Here is a 17137-nt window from a genome sequence, read left to right on the forward strand (position 1 = left end):
TTGTGACTTTTTGGTAATCCGGTTAATTCTACGGTACATTGTACCGATTAGAGTTTTCAACATTGAACGATGTCGATCGGTTTCACTCATTGCACGTGACAGTAGCAACGAGTTAAACGGAAGTTTGCTCCGATTATAAAGTTTATTTGTAATGGTGTTCACTACTGATCATTAAACTGATGTATATATATAGGATACATCCAGTTTGTATTTAGGCGAAAAACATGAGCATACATTGAAAAACGTTGTAATTGAAAAATGAATCAGTTAACGGTAAAAGCTCGTAAGTACTGACGGTTATGCCCTTTTATCGCGAATTTTACGAAAAATAATCACGTTCACTAATGGTGTAAGGTCATATGTGCCCACATACGACTTTATACCATTATGTTCGATATTATTTTTTGATAGTATATCAAATTTTTTTTCAAATTCTTCCGGTTACGATAAATCTTTATGTTTCGAAGGCTTCTGCATCGTTTACGAGAACAAACACAAAAATTTATTAGACAGAACACCAACGCAGTTTATGCCTCATGCTTTTGCACACTGAGAGATGAAATGGCAAATCACGCGTTATTTGCGATGAGAATTTCATAACCGTCTCACAGTGCAGTCACGATGACGACGACGACGAGCCTTGATTCAGCCCTCGGTCTCTGTTTGTCAAGCACAAACTCGTCGTTGCTGCGAAATGCAGCTGACTGTGATGGTCAAATTTGTTGATCTGTAAACGGAGTTAATAATTAGGCGATGCTATCTGGGTGACGGGGATTCTGAGGAAACAGAGCTCCAGAGGATGCTCGAACTGATCATAAGTTCGAAATCGAAACTCCCTCCCGCGGAATTTAAACTCGGACAATAATCGCCAAGTTCTGCTCCCTGTGCCTTAAGAATAGGGGAGGCTTCGGGCGTAAGTCGCGTGTCGGGTTTAATTATTCAAAGGGTAAGAAAGAAGGACTGCGGGACGTATGTCACCGCGGCGCAGGTTGCCTTTGGAATAATGGAAAGGCAAAGCGGAGCCAGTGAATTCATTCCCTTCCTACCCTACCTACCCTACCTTAACCTTAGGGTGCTCTTTGGACGCGGCTTGTTTACCGTATGGAATGGGAGATTAGGAGAGCTGGATTCCGGTTCGGTTTTAGTCGCGACAGCGACCTCGCCGTTCTCCGGTTCAAGGTACATGAACCAAAAGCTACTCCGACCGGCGCAAAGCAGGAGCTGGAGAAACGATGAATAATTCATTGTTTGCAGTTGAACTGCCTTTGGCATGCGAGCCATTATGGCTTTAGGCAAGAGACCTTGCGAATCGCCTCGTTGATTTCGCGGATTTCTCTAAAGACGAACGACTTCAACCTATTAACCGTGGAAATACCTACGTTTTCATTCATTATTATCATCCCTTGATCCCGCTCTCTTACCACTTTTCACGCATTTTTCTCTCACTGTTGCTTCATTTTAAAATTGCCCTGCGGTGATGGCGAGAAACCAAGTTTCGAATAATACCGATTACATTTCTTGTTTTACACCTTGCAGTTATCTATGTCCTGAAATTTAATCGGTTTGCTCGCAATTTTCTCTCTCTAAATTGTCTTATTCCAAAAGTTTCGATCCTCGTAACCCATCGCGATGCCAGGTGATCACGGTTTTAGCTTTTCTCACTTTAACTGACAGAATAAATTTACGTTACGATCAAACATCACGATCAAAGTGTTTACGAGTTAACTCAACCCTTTAACTTGAATCAACTTGAATCAAGGTTCGAACGTGCCGATCTTACTTGCCCATTCGTATGTTGCGATGAATCTTGATCCTCACCAATTATTTTATATATCTTATTATCTGTCTTATTTTTTCTCTCGTTGAAAAATCTACGAGATTCTCAACGGGTGGAAAAAATTGTCCTACAATTTTACGATCAGCTGTTTCACGAATTTAAACCCGGTTAATAAAGTACTCAAACCGTGAATTGTTCCGCTTGATTATTTTCCCAATTACAAATCAATCTTTATCGTGACCGACTCTGCTCGAGCAATACCCACCATTTTTTAATCCGTTATCTCTGTTTCACAGTCAGAGGGATTGTTGACAATACGTTCTTGTTTGTGTATTGTCATTATTCTCTCTTTCCTTTTTTTTTCCATTTGACACTGAAACTCCCGAAGTGTATTTAACAATTTGATTTCGAACGAATATTTCCAGGCGAGCGAACAATCGGCAGTCCTGTCGGTCGAGATATCGAGAGAATCGAACGGGGGGGTGGAAGCAGTGTCGATGTAAATGGTCACGCCATCAGGCAAAACCATTCCAGTGCCAACAATCGGGACAACAATGAGCTTCTGAACAAAAGGGTAAGTCTGCTCAAACCTTCGGGATAATAATATATCCATTGCCGTATTAAAACGACGTCATCATATAGATATAAACTCACGTATGAAACTTGACTGTTAATCTATTATGTTTTATTTAAACTCCCATCAAATTGTCTCAGATTGATTCCCTTTGTGCAGAATAATACAGTCATCATATACGTCGGTGTATCGATAACCATTTATCGCCATATACGTATGTACCCACCTAACTACTTACGTACCTTATACTCATGGTAATTCAAGCCGAACTATTAATCCTCGCGTCAAAACGTAGGGTTTCCTTACAGCATTAAAGAGGCGATGCCAGCGGCTGTTATGTTCCATTATAGAGGTAGGTATACTGCATGCACCACGTGCAATAACCAACGTATTACAGGCTTAATCGACTAGAAGTCTTGTTAATTAATAATCAACTGGGTCGCGTAACCCTCGTGTTAAATATGTTATTTTGCATGCGTCGTGTAGCCCAGAGAGCATATATTGTGTTGAAATTTCACCCTTGCTGCGATATTGTACGTGTAAATCGTGGTAAATACAAGACTTCAAGCTTGTGTAATACGTAGATGAATGAAAAATTTTAGCTACAGATTTGTTTTTCAACACCGTACAAAAGTCTTCGATCTAATCGCGAATTGGAACGATTCGAATATTCAAAGAGGGTTCATCTGTTTCCACTCAAGTTCCAATCAACCTTGAAAGCCTTTCGTCATTACTCATTGGTGGAAAAACCGCCGAGTATACTTCAGCCCGGCAAGTTCTGTTTCAAATTGAGAAATTAGAGCGGAACTAGCGGCGGGGATGAAAAGTGAGAAAGAGATGATTGCAGCCGGCTGAACCGATAGCGAGATATTGGAATTAACTTTTAACGACATTAAACAGCGATCCAGCGCACACGTCATCGTTAATTGTAAAATTATAAAAAATATTAAAGCGCACGAGAGACGCCATGCACCGGATGCAACCCGAGCAGCACCCGACTTCCGCCAATTGTGTAAAACAACCCGTTTCATGTAAGAAAGAGAAAACCACAAAGGAAATGAAACTAAGGACGAGAAAAAAGTTCACGGATAAATAGACTATTCCACACGAGTTATGCCGCCGCACGGTTGCCAAATGCAAATAGTACAGTTGCGACTAAAGGAACTCACCGTTTTTACACGCTTCGTTAAATATTAAAACTCTGCCAGTACCAATTTTACACGTGTGTGTCTGTGTGTTGTGTTTCGTTTCGTTTTCTTTATTGTATTTTAACTATATGTATAAGGCGCTAATGGCTGGATAAAGTGATCGGAATTTCCGGCGACAAAGGTTTGACGTTGATAATTAGTCAGGCAAAAGTTTCGTTCCGTTTCGTTGGGTTGGGTTTTAGATTTTTATCGAAAAAGTTTGGGGTCGGAAAGCGCACGTATAGGTCGACGTTAATTATTAATTAGAAAGATTTGCATCTTTCGAAGTTTAATTAACAGCTCTCTTGTGCCTACTTTAAATATACATATATATACACATATAGTGGAGTGGTGATAATTGTCTGCTGGTACTGCACTGCTGCTAAACTCTGCTAAAATAGTTACAGAGTAACTAGTGTCCCGGTAATTGTTATACTTGTCCTTAACAACGCATTTCCACCATTGCACGACGTGTATTTTAGTATGTATGTATGTAGGTAGGTACATACATACCGGAACTTCGGTACAGTGGAATTCTGCTCTGTAGGCTGCTTTCGTTATTGGATTAATCAATTTAAATCACGATTTCAAAATTTGTGAAGCCATGCACACAAGTACCGCTGAAAGCTACAACGAAACCTTAATTTACTCGCGGTATTCAACCCCGCGAATTTACTTGTTTCATTTCATCTATAATCACTTTCGTTCAGAAACATCAACGAAGCTTTTACTTCTTCTGCAAATTATTACTATAAGTATAAACTTCCTGAAGTTTTCTCTCTCACAAAAAAAAGAAAAGGCACGATCTTCAGAGAGAAAAGAAAAGAAGAAACAAGGGTAGAAAAACCTTCGAAGTCTTGGATCTGCCCCAAAATTATCAACGGAACTTTACTCTTATTTGATTTATGGATTTGCTTTATACCCGTGTGTGTGTGTGTGTGCTCCGAATCAATAGACAGCGAGAGGATCATCCATCTCGTTTGTACTAATCGTCGGAATTAACCGAAGTAATTCGACAACGATAATAATTAACCTATATACCTAGTAAATCGCTATTATTGTACGGAGACGAGATTGCGAGGGGTTGATCAAGTCGCGGCGGCTTACCGAACATTACCGGAGCATAATTATAGATTTATCTCTTGAATTATCACCACTCTAGGGGAAAGTCGTTGGCAATAACTTGCACACGTGTTACAGCACGTCGAAGGTTTTTTTTTTTTTTTTCTTCTTCTTTTTTCAAATCGCGTTGATCATATATCGGCGATATAGTTTTTAAACTCTCCGGAGTAATGCAACTCCTCGTTATTATAGGTGAATATAATCTATACCTATGTATGCATGTACATATACAGGTATATCGTGTATACCGTGTTGATTAATGCGTCAACCTTACCCCATCACTCACCCAGTCTCATAACACCTTCCACCACTGTACACTCTGCATTAATTACTGTATTAACTCTTGCGCCTGTCACGAGGCCAAGGTATGAGAAGGGTGCACACCTACCTACATATTTATATTCGTAGCTATGTGCATGCTGTATTTTATAATATACCTACACCTCCCCATGCAAATGATGTTAAAAGTGATCTGCAACATAAACCGCCACCCCTCCGTAAAACTAGAGTTTAGTTGTTATTGTGTTGTGTTTTTGTTTTTGTTTTCTTTCCTTTTTTATCAAATATAGTACTCCTCTTTTCATTTTGCAAAGAAAGTCTGGTGATGAATAATTAAAATTGGCGGAGTAAACGAGCCTCGTTCTTTTCAATTTCGTTAAATTTTTTCACATAATTGTGGTCTTGATATAAAATAGGGCTCGTGTTTCGGCCATCTTTGGATTGTAATAATACGCCATCAGGTATGGTTAATAATTTTTTACTCCACGGGTTTCGGGATTGCGATAATGACGGTGACAGACTCTACCTCACCCAACCTCTGGCATTAGTCGAAATTATTCTACCTCGGTCGTTAATTAACTTTATTCTTTAATGCATCAACGGCGATAATTTTCATTTAACATCGCTGCGACCTTATTCCGGGAGGAGTAAAATGTTAGACTTTATTATACCCACATTACTGTATAAAATGTACGTTGAATTTTCGTTGAAAAACCTGTTCTCTCCGCGTATGTATGTACCTGAAATATACCCCATTCCTGATTTCTTCGCTCCCAGGAGGGACACGGTTATACATATAATATGTATAGACACATTTGTACAGGCGGAAAAATGAGATGGTAACAAGTGAAGTCGTCGGAGGATTGTAAAATAGAAATATGGAGATATCCGAGGCATGAGCCAAAGTAATTTCCGTCTATCTCTTCGATGGCTTTTCGAGTCGAATAAATTCATACAATAATACACCCGAGTCTCTGGATCTACGTTCTTGCAAAATTTTTTACCTGCAGGTGTATTTAGTACGATCGTAAAATTTCTTTGTGAATTGTCGACGATCGAAGTTCACCCGATATTAAAACAATTAAAACATTTTCTCTCAAATAGAAAAATACCAGCAGCGATATAACAATGATTAGAATTTCTTCCCCTCGAGCCACGCTGCCTAATTATTCTCCAATCAGGCCAGTCCGGTTCGCCTGCACCAATCAACGGATCAATTCGTGCGCGGACTCGACATGCCAAATATAAATGGACGGGTCCTGCAGCTCTCTGAATTTTCTCTTCGCCGCAGTATCGTGCCTGGAATATAAAGTGCGCTCGTTTCAAGTGTGTGGCGAACTGTATGGCTGCCGATCTATATTATCGTGTAAAAAGTCGTTGCATCCACTTTCCGTCCATTGCGACTTAGTTGAATTGTGATTGAAGCTTGTAAGCAAGTATTCGGTATTGGAAAGTGAAATTTCTCGTTTGCGGATCGAAGACTCTGAGGTGTGTTACAAGAAAACTAAAGCAATCGGGTGACATTGATATGCTGATTGGATTCGAGCTTGAAGAAACGAGAAGCTAAAGTGACGACATGGGGATGATCGAAGAACCTGATGATATTTAAACGTCCTCAAACAATTCCGGATGAGAGATCAAACAACGAAGAGAAGTAAGCACATGAAAAATTGAAAAAACGCGTGAAAACGTGATAGTTATTACTATGGAAATATTATTGCATTCGGGTATTTGCAAAGCAGAGAAATACGCTACGTAAATACGGTGTTATTTATTTATTTTCTCTCTTTTACAAACAAAGATCTTCTCCCCGATTTCAATGATGAATGACGATATTCCGTCAGAGAAGAACGAAGTCGCGTCTTTTGATCTATATTCGAAATCAGGATTCGCGAGGAGTCGATTTACATACGACTGCGATCTAAATTTTCGTACGACAAGACCGATCTAATCGACTTCCATCCAATTGCCGGAAGTATTTATTACATAAGCTGACAAAAAAATTTTATTCCTACTGCGTTACCAGTAAATTTTAGTAAAATTGGATTAAATTATGTATTATTACAAGTCGATTCAAATACTGTTGTAATTCCGAAAAAATATGTCAAAGCACTTAGTAACACTTACTAGATTTTCTGGTTAAAGCTACGAAACTCATTTTCAATTTGCAACCGCAGTAATATGACGTACTTTTTTTTCTCGATTTATAGTGGTAAAAAAAAAAAAAAAAGAAAGAAAGAAAAGAAACGGAAACAGTTGACATGAGCTAGAAATGACTCCTAGCGTAGGTATGTAAACCGTGGATTTGCTAGACGTCTATTCGATTATTGTCACGGCTGGCCGGTTATCCGAGGACTCAAACGCACCGCAACCCGGGGGTTAAATCGAGACGTGGAAGTATAGGTACACCTCATCTATCGTCGTGGGGATGGAATGCCGCAGATTCGGATGAATTATTCGGGACGAAATCCGCGCAAGAAACCTTCAGGATTTGCGGCGGTATTCCCGAGGCCAATTGGCAGACGGCCCGATCCCGATTCCCAACCTGGTACTCGGACTGGTTCCTCAACCTCTGCCGGGGGAGTAAGAAGATGAGGGCAGAGGCCGGAGCGAACCGATCCCTCGACAAAAGGCACAAAACGAGGGGAAGAGAAGAGGAGGATAGGAGAGGAGAGAAGAGGAGAGGAGAGGAGAGGAGAGGAGAGGAGAGGAAACACCTACACCATGCGGACCAAACACACCTCTTAGACTCTCCGGTCTCCAGATAGCGTCGGAGGTCCACGGGACGGTTACATCCAGTTGCAGTACCGGTTCCTCCGGGTTAGGAACTCTGCCGAGACGCGTTCGGGGCTTAGTTAATACCTGCACCTTCGAAACCACTTGCGATTGCGCCAGTTTTAAATATATATAGAAGTGAAGTTCATACTCTTATAATACTCTCTGGGTACGTTCAGTTTCTTTAAGTGACTATTTGAATGCACTGAAAACGTTGATTTTTTTAAAATCGTCCGCTGAGAAAAATTCCTTGTTGTTGTTGTTGTTACTGTTTTTTTTTTTTTTTTTTTTGTTGCATTCGCCGTAGTTATGTTACGCAAAAAAATACTAGCAGAATCGCTGTCGTTGCAAAAATGGTTGATATTTCGTTGGTGTATTTTAAGAAAATGTACGAGTATGTACTGCTTTAGTGGTTTTATAGATGGCGATACTACATTTTTTAGTTATTTCAGCATTAAACCTGTTTGTTTAGTTGGTTGTACATTTTTTTTTCTTACGTAGATAAAATACGGTCTCAGCATCAATTGTTGTTATATTTACACAAAATAATCATAACAGGTTACCGAGTTATCTAATAACAAATTATTTACTGAGAATCGGATGGCTCAGGATTAATTATTTCACATCTACAGCTCGAATATCAATACGTAGCTTTAAATTTAACGAAGATCAGTCGATTATTTTATCAAATGATTTGACTTAGCTACGAATCAAATCATTTTATCTAAATATAATTTTAACCTTTGTTTCGATTAAACACAGCGTACAGTATCAAATCAGTAGAGTTCACTTGTCATTCGTACGTAATGATTCTTAAAAACGTTTTTTCTAATTGCAAACCACGATCAGTTAATTTCTAGAACTGAATTGTCACGCATCACATACCGCTTATTTAATCACCGTGAAATTTTAACCGCTGATTGAGCTTTATATCATACCTACCTACAAGTGAGAAACTAATCCTGTTTAGAGCACCGTTTTCGCTCATAACTTGTATGTATAATAATCGTATACGAGTACGTGTTTATGCCTCGTATACCGAGTCGGCAAAGTTGATCCGGTACCGGGGCTAAAGTCAGCGAGTTGTAAAACTTGGTCTCCGCGTCCGTAAAGTCGTCCGAGCACGAAAGGCAGTTTCAACTGGAAGAGCCGTGAGCCTGGAGGAATGAATGGCTTCCCCAGATTAAGGGGGTTCTCCTTAATGCCAACACCTACGTCGCTCGGATGGCGTGCGTGCGATGACCGCAACAAGGGAGCTTTTGGTCTCCAACTTTTCCCGCTTATATTTATATATATATATATATATATATATATATGTATGTATATATGTACTAACGAACCACGCTCGAAAAGCTCAAAAATTGTCTTTTTTCTCGCCATTAGTTTCTCTTCATTAAAAGGCACGGCAATGATTGTTTTTTTTTTTTTTGTTTTATCTTTGCCTTCATATATACACATTTTTTATGACTCTCGGACTCACTAATACGTTTTTAGGAGATACCATTGTGTGTCTTTATTATAGATATAATTTACCGCGTCACGGCGAAAGCGTTGGCTATAAATTTTGTCCACTTTTATACACCGTAAATAATGCGAATTTTTAAATCTTTTTCTCCTGTTTATCATTGTTGTTGTTATTGTTATTATTATTTCGTTTCTACGTTTATGTGCGCATTTTTTTTTTTTTTCCTACAGTGACAACTATAAGTTGACCCCCCACCTGGCAGGGCAAATATTTCTATGGGTATTACGCGTAATCCACGTCGTACTGTTATTTCATAAAGCTTCGCATCTCGCCCAGCTTTTTCTATACATTTATGTTTCTACCAGAAATACGAATAGAGTATAGCTGTATCGTCCGGGTAGCAAAATAAGCTAAAAGCCTAGTTATACGTTCGGGATTAAAATAAATTTTCAACAGAATGAAATAAATATGACTGTAGAATTTCAGTCCCGTAAAATTTAATTCGATGTCAGAATTCTACAGAATAATTTATGAACATTTAGTTCACAGATTATGGTTACTCTCTGTACAATTTCAGACCTGGAATCTATCTGAGACAATTTTCAAATGTTTATTGTTAAACTGTGACGTAATTTTGACAGCTGGAAACACGGAGAAGATATCTGGGTAATTCTTTGATGTTTAATGTGATTGATTTAATTTACTTTTGTGTGATAAATTGTATGATATTTGAAAAAATGTAGAACTCAAAAATGCTCCTGAGTTTGAAAATTCTCGCATGCCCTCGTGTAGCTTGGCGAAAATCCTCACCGAAGTGGAAACGGATCAGGAGGTGACCTGGTCCAGGTTTCAGCCGGAGAATTGCTGGGTCGAACCCACGAGGAATTGGTTTTGCTACTGATCCAGCTACGCCGGCAAAGTGCCACGCTCTGCAAAGCCATGGAGACTTGTCACGTCGAAATTGAATCTCAGGTGTTTATTTTAACCGCCTTGTAACGGCGGCATTTTACAGGTCACGGTGGCGGGTTGGGTATTGTGGCCTGGGAATATTCCGTTGCTCACTTCCCGTGGAAGGCGAAAATTGCGGGTGCACGTCATTTGGGGCACGTGGTTATATTAGCCGATTAACCATTAACCGAGTCGCAGCTTTTTCATTCTGTATTGTATTGAAAAATAATTCTGTCGTACAAGTGAATATATTTACGTGTTTCCCCCTGATTTGTTTTATTCGATTCGTGATTTAATTCATTTAAATAATACCTGTTTGAATCTCATAAATTTACCAACAATAAAATTAACGCAATGGCTGTTTTATTCAATTTTTCGTTTTTAACAACGAATATATGTCGGTTAATTGTTAGGACCATTGAAACAATTCGAGGCAGTTTGAATCGTCGAAAATAATCAATTGATTCGAATAAAAAAATTTTAGCGATGTGGAATTTTTTTAATCGAGTTAAGTAAGTATATTGGGGATTTAAAAATGCCTGGAATTGTTTTAACGAAGCTTTAACAACATTTTTAATTTCTGTAAGAAAAAGAATAATTGAATCGAAATTGCATCATTTCATTTATCTTAGTAAATTTATTAGATTCTGGTAAGTCTTGTTCGAATCAAACAAATTATTGATCGGATGAGAAAAATCACGAGAACAAGTGAATACATTTAATTGTTAAAAAGCAACTGTTTTTTTTTTTCAGTGTTATACGAGTAGACGGCTGAAAAACGGTTTGTTTTATTAAAAAATGATGCCTCGAGACTGATGTGCATATTTATTCACTAGAATGAACAGTTATAAATCACCTTTTCAGTCCTCTGCTCGTTTATACCCCCTTAAGTTACGTCCTGATTAACCTGCATCCATTTCACGTTGTGACTATTTTATTCTCTCTGTGTATTAAAAGTGCAGGATATACTTGCTTCGCACTTGACCAAGTATCCTCAGATTTTCTTCCAATACCGAAGAATAGTTGGCTCGAATATTGTTATTATACGGTCGTTTGAAAGTATATTCCGAACGGTTCTTCCGCAGTTCTAAACGCGTAATGGAGCGTAGCACGATCGGTTGGAAAGAGTTTAATAACGAATGCAACAACCTGTGAGGTTATCGGAATAATTCTATCAGCCCGATTGATGCTATAGTCGATACGGCGAACGGTCTCGTTCAATTCCTGTTCGCGAAATCAAATCAACTCAATCAAATTCCACTGAAAGTGGAAATGCACATTTAACGATTTCCTAACGGTTTTTTTTAGCCTTCGAATTTTTCCCTTCAACTCGAAACGAGAAATACAATTTCACGTATCAATTAGGTCTACTCTAAATTTCAAATTAGGTATCGATCCTTGCATCATTGTTATGCAGATTTGCCGAACTGTTTTTCTTTCCGTTACTTTTTCTTTTCTTGTATAAATTTCAGGCATATTCTTCTTACAACTTTCCATTTTCTTTTTCTAATTCAAATATTAACTAACGAGCGCAACGCCTTCGTCGTCGGGGAGATGGTACTTGACGCGAATTTTGAATAGATGGAGTAAGGAAAGACAGGCGATAAAATTTGAGCGATGATTTTGAAAAAATGGAAATCAAACTGCAATTAAAAATCTCTTTCTATCCCTACATGCCAAACAGTGCAAATTAATTTCTTGTCAAATGAATGACGATTGGAAAATATAATTAAAATATTAAAACGTTGTTTTTATAGCGTCGTTTCCACTTTGTTTCTAACGCATAGAGAGCTTGAACAAATTTCTATACATTTTGACGAAGGCAGATAAGCTACAAACGGCAAGACGGTCTCTTTCTGATCGCGTGATTAAAAAAACTTCATGAAATTCATGGCGTTGATTGTTTCGACGGGGGAACGTAGATTAGAGCCGGAAGGCCATCAGGAACTTGAGACGAGATTTAAGACAGTGACTGCAAAGAGAAGTCTGACGTTTAAACCATTGAATCGATAATCGGATTCGCGCGGTCGGGGAGGATGAAGGCGACGGGATGCGAAATTTCAATTTCAGTTCCGAATTTCGAACAGCGTAGATTAATCGTCGACGAGTTCGTCGTCCAATGTATACACAGCATATGTACTTATATACACACAGACACTCGTTTATACACGTAGGTAAATGTACTCTGCAGAACCTCAACGCGGAAGAAATTTGAATTGCTTATAGACACGCGAGGTGGAAAAGCGATCGTTTTCTCTTGTGAAAATATCTCGATCTTCATTCTGTCTGCAAACAGATCTCCCGATTTTTTCGAATTTCATAATACGCGTAACAACTTCGCGTCATATTATAGAACTCGCGTCCCACGATGGTACGTATGCAGTTGAAATTTAATTAACGTTGTAAAAAGTTATGACTCGGTGAAAATTCCTCGGTACTTATACACTCTACCTATGTATAACTGTTCGCACACGTATGCATGTGTATCTACGTGCAAAAACCTTTTGTTCCGACCGAAACTTCTCACGGATTATGAAAATGTGCAAAATGTGCACAATGTTTAATGGAGGTTGGGAAAAATTTATCTTTCACGCTTCGCAAGTTTGTGTCTCTACTGTACATTATACCTATACATATACCCTATATACGCGTATATCTATCTTACACCATACTATACTCAAACATCCGTTAGCTATCTTAAAAATGTATGAATTTTGTGTATTGTTACGTTACCCCAGTAATTATTTTATCAACAGTGAAAACTAGAATATTCGCTATTTAGTTGAGACTTGGGTGCTTAATTAACCGTAAAGAATACGAATTAAACGCGATATTCGCTCATGTGTATATCACGTAACATTGTTCCAGATTATATCTCTACGCTGGTTTATAAAAAATGAAATTGCACGGAGATCCGGAATTAAACAATTAGTTCGTGTCTGCATGGCAGTCGCGGTTTCACACTTTTCGCAATACCTACGTGTATCACATGCAGTAACGGATCTGCTGCGGGAGGAAGAGTTTGAATGAATGTGAGAAACAAAAAAAGAGAAGAGGGGAAAAAGGTTGGAACAAATGGAATTTCGCAAACTTTTCAGGAAGCGTCGAATTAACCCAACGCTGACGAATCACCCAAATTATTCTCGATCGCCTTTGTTTTCTCTTCTCTTTTTCTCTTTTTTTTTTTACTTTTTGCCCGCGCTACTGCGGACAGCGGCGTTCACGAGGCTAGGCACGATCTGCAATTTATTTATTTATTTGTTTATTTTTTTTTTCATTCCGTTTTTTCATTCCCTCGTCGTCGAAATCCTTTTTTTTCCCCGCTTCGCTTTCGGCGTCCTCTTTCTTTGTTGAATGTATGTACGTCATCCTGTTCCTGCTGATTCAACAGATTCGGTCATGGACTTTTTTTTTTTTCTTTCTCTCTTTTCTTTTCTCTTTCTCTCGTTTTTCCCCAGCGGACGGATTTTACACACCGTCGCGTCATTAAACCCCCATTTCGCGTTCGTCTCGCGTCTTAAGGAATCAAACTAACGCGACGTCGAGCAATCACTTCGATAAGTAGACTGCGAAAAGGCGTTCATCTCGATCCGGCCAAACGTTGATCGTCGATTTATAAAAGCGCAAGATTGCCCTGTTTTTTCCGCTTTCTTCCTCCGATTTAACTCTGTAGCAATGCACTGACAATAAAGAGTACAACATGGCAAGAAAGAGCAATAATGAGAAGCAAATAATAAAAGAAAATTATACTTCTCTGACAAAATACGAGTAATAAACCATGTAAAGAAAAGTGGAAGCGAGTCAAATTTTGTTACGGGACTGACTACCGTGCAGCAACGGCTTCGCATTGATTATCAAAGCCACAAATGGTCGGATACCTATTTTATTTTCTCTTTTTTGTTCCCTTCTTTTTTTTCTTTTTCTTTCCTTTCCTTTTTTCTTTCTTCATTTTGCCTTTTTACCCACCACGGCAGGCAAAATTGAAGGTGTCCGTTGACTATCAGTCGTCGAGAGAGAGGCAAGGCGACGCGGAACGTCCGGGACGGCTCGTTGTGCACGGCACGTTGCCACTAACGTAAGCCACTTAGGCATGCTGGCAAAGATCGCCTTTGCCTTTCTATAATACTTAGAACTGGCCGGATAGACGCTTGTTCGGTACTAAATAATACCTCAGTTCGCGTTCTCTCGATTCAAGAGGACATTCGGAAATCTGTTGGACGTCGCACGGTTTTAAGAAATTTGTCAAAATTGAGCAAAAGTCGCAAGATTATTCGTGGGAGTGTACTTGCGTTCGTTTCTGTGATCGGTCAACGACATTAATCAATTGTACTCATCTTTAAACTATCCAATATGCTTGCTCGTTCTGACTCGCTATTTCTAATCCCTTAACATCTTGTGACTAGTGATCATGTGGTGACGTTTTTTAATTTTAATGTTATTAGGTCAGAGGTGAAGTGATAACAGTATTATTGTGCGGGACGATTGAATTCGCAGAATGTCTAGTTTCTGAAAGGTATAAAATTTAAAAAACTATCCGATATTATTTATTGAATTTCGTAGAGACCATTTTTTCTCTCTTAAATACGCAGATGGAGAGAGATTATAGAGAGACAGAGAGAGAGAGAGAGAGTATTGAAGTAAGGAATTTTCGAGGATGCAGCGGTCTGTATCAGACGGTAAGATTTCTAAGCAATCTCTCTGACCCATTGGCACAATGATGGTTCTTCATCTCCGTGATACTTACTCGGTATGAGAGAGAAATCGCGTGGACTTCTATAATCGAGATATTGAATTCCTCCACTATTATGGTGAAAACGTTGTGCCTAGATACTTACTTACGTTTGTGAACCAGCCTTACCGAATGCCCAGCGGCCAAATTCTCAATCACTCGACAGCTTAGTATCCAACAAATCATAACAAATGACTCGTATCCGAGCTCTTGAACGAATTGGTCGCAACTAGAATCTCGCGTGCGGGTTTATACCGTCGAATAATTTAACAACTGGACCCCATGGTCCAGTTTTCTGCACTTGCCTTATTCGCTCTATATTCATGTTTAATTATACCACTTTGTGACATGGACTGCATTATGTAGGCACAGGTATGCGATTTCACCTTTTTTAGCGCCTTTGGGTAATCGGACTCGCTTGAAATCTTTACACGTCTATATCGTCTTTGGGTTTCTCTTCCTGGTGTAGAAATTTCATGTTTTATCCTTTGCGATCTCTATTCTGCAGATACACGACTTTGGTGAACGGGCTTGGAGACTTCTTCTTTCAATCACTTTTTAAACCAGTAATGTCTGTAGTGTATTTCTATTTTCAGGCCAGGCTAGCTGAACTTGATACACCCAGACGTCTTGAGAATTTGCAAAAGCTTGAAGAACTCAAGAAGCATCTAATGGATTTGGAAAAACAGGTGAGCCCTCCTCACAATCGTATTTCATTTTAAACCCTAGCTTTTTCCAACATCTCAAGTTTCGAAAGAACGGATGCTATTTTAACGTGTCAAAAGAAATGGCAAAAAAGGTTCATTCGATACGTCTTGCTTGTATAGATTCTATGAGTAATTGGTACAAGCGTGATGTCTGTCGTTCAGAAAACCCAGAATCCACCATCGAATAAGTAGTATTAGTGCAATTAAACATGCTCTCGATAAAGTTTAACAATTGCAATCCGTCGCTCGAGTGAATTTGCACAAAGCCGGATAGCCCGGATGGTAAATTTTCAAGACGCAGCGAATGGCGGGAGGGTGAGTCGTGAACCGTGAACCGTGAACCGTGAACTGTGAACTGCGACTAACTCGGAGCTCGCAAGGCAACGAATTAAAAGTTTGCAATTCACGGGGTGGACGGGTGGTTCGGTTCAATTTGTCCGCCTTTATGCAAATGTTGTTTATGAGGAGTTTTCCTCTTTCAACATCCCTGCAGCAACCAGGGACTTCCTCCCTGAAAGACGACGTCTGCCAGGAATATTCTGGGGGTTTCGGTTCACCGCCTGGCCGCGATTACTAGACGGTGAAATGAATTATCTACCTCGACAAACCGAGCACGTAATAACGCGACACCTCGCCATGCGTAAACGTTTTCTAAACTCCAGCCATGCTGCAACGGCGACCTAGGAAGTCCCGCATTTCGATCTTCCTTCAAAGGCTAACAATTTTCTTTCTACTTTGTACATAATTTTTTATTTTATTTCACAGTTTACAAGATAAAAGCTTCTTTTTGCAGGCTTACGATAACGAAGTGAATTTTTCAAAAAATATCCACAACTCAACGTCTACCTAATCTCGTTTTGAAACACTTGTTCTAGTACGAGAAAGGCAAGCCAATGGTTAACCTTGTTGACAACATGGTGAAGCTTGGCTCGTTATACAACCGCGGTACGACGACTAACGGTACCGGTGGAGTATCGAGTTCCCGTCATGACCTCGTCCAGGAGAAGACGAGGGAAGTCCGAGATCGTCTGGAGTTTAATCAGCGTGTCCAAGAGCAGCGACTCCTGGCCGAGGAGCGTCGGGACTGGGATAGGCTGAGTCCCGATCACGGACAGCTTCAGGTGAGAAGAAAAAGTGTTTTGCACCGTGTGTGGACGGAAATATTCAGTGCCGCACAGCCTTGGGTCCGATTCTATTCAACCTATCCGTGAATATTACTGCGAGAGTAACAATGAGGCAGCAAAAAATGGCGGACGGGAACAATTACGAGGTTCTATTTTGGGAACAACGAAACGATTGTTCCGCGACCTCACGCGCCGAGTGAATTTTCATTCGTCCAGCTTCTTTAAACCTCTCCAAGGAAACGCCGAGGCGTCTACCGGTTGTTACTTAACCCGCAAATGTGCTGTGCGGGGACTGCAGATGCTGTAACTGAATATCTCCGGCTAGGTCGACGTGCTTTCCTTACACGCAGAGACTACGCCAACTCTCTGATGTACACATTTAATGCCCCCTCTAATGTGGGACTTGGATTAAATTCCACGGCAAACAACTCGCGGTTTTCAAGAGCTGCT

The 17137-nt window shown here is 39.7% G+C and overlaps 1 protein-coding gene across 2 annotated transcripts in view; it reads left to right on the forward strand.

The window, feature by feature from the left end:
• The window catches only part of LOC124412419, a 190960-nt gene that overhangs the window by 163212 nt on the left and 10611 nt on the right, over positions 1–17137 (forward strand). For both annotated transcript variants that reach the window (XM_046892276.1, XM_046892275.1), the window contains 4 exons: positions 2203–2351; positions 9972–10151; positions 15453–15545; positions 16439–16684. In XM_046892276.1, coding sequence (XP_046748232.1) covers positions 2203–2351; positions 9972–10151; positions 15453–15545; positions 16439–16684 — 668 coding nt within the window. The remainder of the gene's footprint in view (positions 1–2202; positions 2352–9971; positions 10152–15452; positions 15546–16438; positions 16685–17137) is intronic.

Source organism: Diprion similis, chromosome 11, assembly GCF_021155765.1.
Source record: "Diprion similis isolate iyDipSimi1 chromosome 11, iyDipSimi1.1, whole genome shotgun sequence".
In the NCBI taxonomy this organism is placed as follows: Eukaryota; Metazoa; Arthropoda; class Insecta; order Hymenoptera; family Diprionidae; genus Diprion; species Diprion similis.